The following is a 7,560-nucleotide window of genomic DNA, read 5'->3' as shown; positions in this document are numbered from 1 at the left end:
ATCGCCTGCATCTCCTGCGGCGGGGACGCGGCTGGAGCGGAGGCCTCCGGCCCCCGAGGATGAGGTTATCCTCGAGCGGGCAGAGGAAGGGGCTGGAAGGCTAATCCTGCGGCCGCTTGGTCTGATGATGGGGTTCCACCATTCCCCAAGCCTATCCCCAGGATCGCATTGGTTGCTCCAACAGCCCTGGGGGGAGGGGAGATGGCAGGACTTTCCTCCTCATCCCACAGGTGAGGAGATGGCGGATGGGCAGGCCCGAGGGGACAGGCTGGGAGCGCTGAGCTGAGACCCCCTCTCAAGGGGGGGGGGGGGCCCTTGGGCCGGATGGCCACCGCCTCCTTCTTGGTGGGGAGAGGGCGCTGGGAGGCACAGGGGCACCCAAGGGATACATTAAGGGAGAGGATTCAATTCAAAATAACTTCCCAGCAGTTAGACTCAGCCAAAATTGGAAGGGATACCCTGTGAGGTGCGAGGCTCCCGTCCTGGAAAAAGTCAAGCAGAGGCTGAATGGCCATTTGACAGGGATGCTGTGGATGTGAAGTTACACAAGATGACGTAAAAGGCCCCTGCCACATCCTAGAGTCTCTGAAATACTCAAGGAGCATCTGCTTGCTGCCAGCTACTTAATCTACACTAATTATCTCATCGCATCCTCCCAAACCCCTGTGAGATATTGTTATCCTCGTGTGTGTGTGTGTGTGTGTGTGTGTGTGTGTGTGTGTGTGTGTGTGTGTGTGTGTGTGTGTGGCTGGTAGGGGGTATAGAAACCCTTGACCTTGGTGGTCTAACACCACACTCTAACCAACTTAGAAACCAGCCAGCATGTTATCCTCATTTTTAAAATGAAGATCCCAAGGCTCAGAGAGGTTAAGACACCTACATAGATCACACAGTTAGCAATGTCAAAGGCAGGATTTGATGAGAGGTCTAACCCTAAAGCTGGGCTCTCCTCCCATGTGCTGGTTCAAAAGCTTGAAGAAATCTGAGGCGGTGGGGGTGGGGATGGGGGATCACTGTGAATGAGTGAGTGACTGTGTGTGTGAATTATGTGAATAATTTTATTGAATTACATCACAACTGTTAACTGACAGTTATGGTGGCTTTCATATGTTTATTGGGGTAGTTATGTTCATGCACACTATAGTTATAGGAATTGGTTAGGAACATTTTTATTTGACAGTCAGTGGTTCCATAACTGCTTTATTTCTGTTGCTTACAAAAGCTTTTGTCAACGCTTAGAAATGTGTCAGCATAAACAAATTCCATTACACCAACCTCGTTACACACATGAGGTGCCTTAGCCTGACTTTCTTTAAACAATGGAGGTGGGTTACTTGTACTAAAAATATCACAGTTGGAAGTATTACTTAAGAGAATATTACACTAAAAGTCCACATGTCAGCAATTATTTAAATTTTTGAAGTGGACTACAACTGAATGCTAAAGTTGTAAGGAGGGTCCAGGATATTATAGTTTGAGGATGGAACAGTTTGGACAAAAGCACTAAAAAGTGAAGTGAAAAGTATTTTAAAAGACTCGAGTAACCCTCTGTTTGATGCAGAGTGTTAGTGTGCTGGAGCACTGGAAGGTGTGTCAAAGGTACTTTGACATCTGATTGGAGGAGGCCTTAAATGACCAGGTGAGGACTCCAGACTGTAACAGAAATAGGGATCCATTGAAGGTTTTGGAGCTGTGAAGTTCTAGCAAAGGAAGATTTATCTGATGTTGGTATGGAGGGTTCTTTAAATGGAGAAGTTAGTGAGGATAACTAACTTACCCAAGGTCACGAGACAGTCAGAGGTGGAGATGGGGGTTGAAAGTAGGACCAGCTGGTTCCAAAGCTCTGTTCTCTGCCCACTAAACACATTGAATAGTTACATAGATGAGGGACACATAGGACAAGAGGAGGAGAGTGATAGCAATTCATGTGGGTAGGGCTCAGGACCAGGTACATAATTTGCAGGGTCCAGTGCAGAAATGATTGACAGTTTCAAGAGGGTGAGAGGGAAGCATTAGACTAAGTACGGTGCCCATCTGAGAGCAGGGCCCTGTGTGACTGCACAGGTCACACACCCATGAAGCCAGCCCCTACGGGATTGGTGTTCCAATTACTGTGGCAACTTAACAAACCTCAAAACTTAGCAGCTTAAAAGGATAATGTTGATTTCAGTCATGAGTGCAGTCTTTCCGCTCCATTCAGTGTTGACCGGGGCAGCTCAAAGGCTGGGGGTTGGAAATCTCAGGTTTGCTCTCACTTGTCTGTCATTGGGCTGGGAAGATTCAAGCAGCTGGAGGCTCCTCAGGCATCTCTATTTCTATGTGGTTTCTCCACATGGTCTCTCCAGCATGGCGGCTTCAGGGACTCCAGACTTCTTCCGTGGTGGCTGAAGGCTCCAGAGATGCATGTCTGCATGTCAAAAGAGGGAGAGGAGAGAGAGAGAGACTGGGGTGCAGGGCGATGGCATGGAGAGAATCATAACTGGGCGTAAGCTATGTCACTTTTATGACCTGAACATGGAAGTCACATAGCATCATTTCAGCTGTTCATTAGAAGAGGGTGACTAAGTCCAAATCATATACCAGAGGAGGCAAACTAGACTCCAGATTTTGTGGGAAGGAATGTCAAATAATTTATGGATATTTTTAAAACCACCACAGCTGGCCTAATGGGTGAGCGGATTAATGGGGTCTGAGGGGAGCTTCCCCTTTACACTTGAACTGCTACCTCCAGAGACTCATTCTTTGGAGCTCACTAATGTTCCCTCTTAAAAGGCAACTTGCTAGTGGATGATAACACACTAAGCCTGGATGATAAGTTTTGACAGCTCTGCAGGATTTAAATTACTCCAGTGTCTCCTGTCGGCCTAGGTCCCTGCAGTGAACAGATGGGGAGGGGAAAGTAATTTGAGGGGATCCAGAGGGGAAGACCAGAAGGGTGTGTGTGTGTGAAGCCACTGCAGAGCAGTGCAGGAAAACTTTTGGGAGAAAAAGGCCTTATTTGTCACTTCATGTTACACGTTTTCGGTCATTTAACCCTTACGCAGCCCTGCAAGAGGTGCTCCCATCAGCCCCAGGATACAGATGGAGAACCTGGAACTGAAAAGCCACACACTAGTGAGTGGCAGAGCATGGATTTGAACTCAGACAGCCTGAGGTTAGGGCCCATGCCCCTAAACTTTGCACTGTACCACCTATTCCATAGCAATTCTGTGTTTCTGTTTTTCTTTTAATCGTTTTAACATTTGTATCTTTTCCTACTTATATATTTGCAAGCTTTAAGGAGGAAAAAGAGTAAGTAATTCTACCTTACGCTATCAGCTTACTGATAAGATAGTGCCTCACATATAGTAGGTGCTCAATAAATATTAAAGAAATGGACGATGTTTATCCTTATTCTACAAACTTATATTTACATCTGCCTTCCCTACAGACGCTTGCCCTCCTTGTCTTTGTCATCTGGCACCTGCTGATGCTTCCCATGTATTCTCTGTGGCATCCAGCCTGGGGTCCATACCTTCTGGCATTCTCCATCTGGCCTCTTCTGGCCAGCTGGACCTCTCAGCCATTAGCACCCCTCCTTCCACCTTAGAGACTGGAACCATCAGCTGACCCCCTACCCCCTTCTTTGCATCAGCAGCATTCTGGATACAAAGAGCTAGGTGAGGTGGTCCTCCAGCCGTTCCCCTAGACCCTCATTCCACCGCTGCTTCCTGACCATTTGGCACCCTGTGGGCAGGGTCTTCTTTCTAACCTTCCTGGAAACAAAGCACATGTCTCTGCAGTTCTTGGATTTCCATTTGGTACCCAGGGGGTTTCTAGTGAGATTTCTGTCTTTTACCCAGTGCTGAGGTCCATGTGGTGGTGAGCTCCACCCTTTGGGGACCCAGATAGCCTCCAAACTCTAGCTGCATTCCCTCCAGGCCTCTAACACTTGTCTCCTCAAACTTGACGTATGCTGTCTTCCACAATACAGAAGTTTAAACTTTTGATATACAGTCAGCCTTCCATATCCGTGGGTTCAGTGGCTGTGAGTTCAACCAACCGTGAATCAAAAATATTTGGAAAAAGAGGGCTGGCCCGTGGCTCACTTGGGTGAGTGTGGTTCAGGGGTTCAGATCCCTATATATGGATGGCTGGTTGGCTCACTTGGGAGAGCCAGTCATCTTTTTAATTAAAAAAAAAATAAAAATTCAGAAAAAAAGATTGCATCTGAACTGGACATATAAAGACTTTTTTTCCTTTTCATTATTATCTAAACAATGCAGTATAACAACTGTTTACATAGCATTTACTTTGTATTAGGTATTATAAGTAATCTAGAGATGATTTAAGGTATATGGGAGGATGTGTGTTGGTTATATGCAGATACCTTGCCATTTTATATCATGGCTTGAGCATCTACAGATTTTGGTATCTGTGGGAGGTCCTGGAACCAATCCCCCATGGACACCAAGGGATAACTGTACTCACATCTGCCCTTTTTTTTTTTCTTTAAAACTTCTTTTTTCTTTTTTTTCCTTTTTGTCTTTTTTTGTGACCGGTAACGGGATCGCAACCCTCAGTGTTGCGCCCGTACCGTGACTGGCAATGGGATCGCAACCCTCGGTGTCGCGCCCGCACCGCGCTCAACCAGTGAGCGGACCGGTCTCTATATGGGATCTGAACCCTTGGCGGGAGCGCCGCCGTGCTCCCAAGTGTCGCACTCTACCCAGTGCGCCACTGGGCTGGCCCCTAAAACTTTTGAATTTAGGATTATTTATCATTTTTAATGGCTCTGTCCTATAATATGATTTGCTTAGCCATTGCCTAAATGTTAGACATTCAGGTTGTTTACATTTCTTTGACCAATGTTAATAGCACAGCTATAAATATCTTTATAGGTTCTTTTCTTTTATTTTTTTTTTCTTTTTATCTTTTTTTACTGACCGGTAACGGGATCGCAACCCTCGGTGTCGCGCCTGCACTGGGGACCGGCAACGGGATCACAACCCTCGGTGTTGCGACCGCACCATGCTCAACCAGTGAGCGGGAACTGGTCTCCACATGGGATCCAAACCCTCAGCGGGAGTGCCGCCGCGCTCCCAGGCGGCGCACTCCCCAGTGCGCCACCAGGCCGGCCCTATAGGTTCTTTTCTATTTGTGTTCTTCCTTATGTAATCTGCAAGACGATATTGTTGGGTCAGAGTTTTATGGCAATTAATACATATTTGCAAATTGCTCTTTAAAAAGAGTTTGTGTCTGGCTGGTTAGCTCACTTGGTTAAAGCACAGTGGTGATAACACCAAGGTCAAAGGTTTGGATCTCCTTACCAGCCAGCTGGCAAAAAAACCAAAACAACAAAAAAAATAAGAACAGTTCAGGTTTATACTTCCAAAAGCAATATAGGTTAATACTCACTGATTCAATTTCTTAAATAGTCACGGGACTATTAAAGTCTGCTATTATTCTTTGTATCAGTTTTGCTATTGTTTTTCTGGGAAATTGGCCATATCCTCTAAGTTCTTCAATCTCTGCTATTTCTGTAGTTATGTCTCCATTTTCATTCCTAATATTGTTTGTTTGTGTTTTTTCTCTTTGTTCTTAATAAAAATTGTCAAAGGGTTTTGTCTATTTTTTTCAGTCTTTGTAAAGAAACAACACTTGTTTGGCTCTGTTGCTTCTCTCTATCATATTTTTAATTTAGACTATTTTTTATTATTTCATTTCTTTTAATTTTTTAAGTTTATTTTGTTTTACTACTTTCTTAAGTTGGAAGCATAACTCATTAATTTTTAGCCTTTCTTCTAATGTAAGCTTTTAGGTCGGTACATCTTCCCTCTAACACTGCTTTAGCTGTATATGTTGTTTTGAAGTATATATATATATATATTTTTTTTTTTTTCCCTTTTTTGTCTTTTTTTACTGACCGGTAACGGGATCGCAACCCTTGGTGTCNCGCGCCCGTACCGGGGACCGGCAACGGGATCGCAACCCTCAGTGTTGCGCCCGCACCGCGCCCAGCCAGTGAGTGGGAACCAGTCTCCACATGGGATCCGAACCCTCGGCGGGAGCACCACCGCGCTCCCAAGCGGCGCACTCTCCAGTGCGCCACCGGGCCGGCCCGAAGTATATTTTTCCAATATTATCCAGTTCTAGGTATTTAACAGTTTCCATTATAATTTTCTTCTTTGATCCATATGTAAGCATGCTTTTAAAGCTTTCAAACATGAGATATTTTACATCATCTTTATATTCACTTCTAACGTAATTGCATTTAGTCATATAAAATATCATGAGACTAATTCTTTTATTCCTTGAGCCATACTCTCTGGCCTACTACTTGTCAGTTTTTATAAATATTCCATATGTGCTTGAGAAGGGTGTGTATTTGCTAAGCGATTGAAGCGGGTTTCTATATGTGCTCATTAGCTCAAGCTTATTAAATGTTTTACTCAAATTTTCTACATTCTTACCAATTTTTAGTCTGCTTAATATTTTAAATACTGAATGAGATATGTTAAATTCTCCCAACATAATGGCATATTACATTTTTCTCCTTGTAGTTATGCCAGTTTTTGTTTTAGATATTTTGAGGCTATGTTACTAGGTGCACACAAATTCAGAATTATTATATCTTATATCTTCCTAGGGGATTAAACTTTTTCTCATTTTTTAATGGGCCCTCTTTTATCTCTAATAATGCTTTTCACCTGAAAGTTTGTTTTGTCTGATGTCGATAAAGCTATACCAGCTTTCTTTTGACTAGTATTGCCTTTTTTCATCTTTTTACTTTTAACCTTTCTGGGTCTTTACCCCGTAGTTAATCTCTTGAAAACTAGATATAACTGTTTTTTGTTTTATATACTTTTTGATAATCTCTGTTTCTTAGCCAATGAGTTTACACAATTTATATTTATTATGATTACTGATATACTTTGATTTATTGCTACCATCTTATTTTATGCTTTCTATTTCTCTTCCTTATCTTTTATTTTAATTTTTTTGTTTCTTCTCTTTTCCTGCCTGCCTTTGAATTAATTTTTAAAAAAATTCTATGCTTTTTTTTGTCTACTGTTTTAGGTTATACCATGTATTTCTGTTTTTTTAGTGTTTATCCTTAAATTTTTAACATGCATATTTAACAAAGTTAATCAGTTCAGACCACCTTCCCCCCATATATTAATATAATTATCTTTGTTTAACTGTCTATGTTTGTTTAGATTTACCCACATATTTTATGATTTATTTGCTCAAAATTTTTCCTTGCATTTCAAACCTTCCTTCTGGGATCCTTTTCCTGAAATATATTCCTTAGAATTTTATTTAATAAAGGCACGCTGGTGGTGAATTCTCTAAGTTGTTCATCTGAAATTGTTTTCATTTCACCTCATTCTTGAAAGATGATTTTTCTGAGAATAGAATTTTTTTTTTCCTTTTTGTCTTTTTTCGTGTCCGGCAACGGATCGCAACCCTCAGTGTCACGCCCATACCGGACCGGGACCGGCAACGGGGTCGCAACCCTCGGTGCTGCGCCCACACCTCGCTCAGCCAGTGAGCGGGAACCGGTCTGTATGTGGGATC

The 7,560-nt window shown here is 43.0% G+C and overlaps 1 protein-coding gene across 1 annotated transcript in view; it reads right to left on the bottom strand.

Annotated features, from left to right (window-relative positions):
• ABHD1 (abhydrolase domain containing 1) overlaps positions 1-3,531 on the bottom strand; it is a 14,832-nt gene extending 11,301 nt beyond the window's left edge. Inside the window, 1 exon segment of the mRNA XM_008584006.1 lies at positions 3,515-3,531. Coding sequence (XP_008582228.1) covers positions 3,515-3,531 — 17 coding nt within the window.
• Positions 3,532-7,560: the final 4,029 nt, after the last annotated feature.

Source organism: Galeopterus variegatus, unplaced genomic scaffold (assembly GCF_000696425.1).
Source record: "Galeopterus variegatus unplaced genomic scaffold, G_variegatus-3.0.2 Scaffold3124, whole genome shotgun sequence".
NCBI lineage: Eukaryota > Metazoa > Chordata > Mammalia > Dermoptera > Cynocephalidae > Galeopterus > Galeopterus variegatus.
This window is presented reverse-complemented; position numbering and strand designations above follow the sequence as displayed.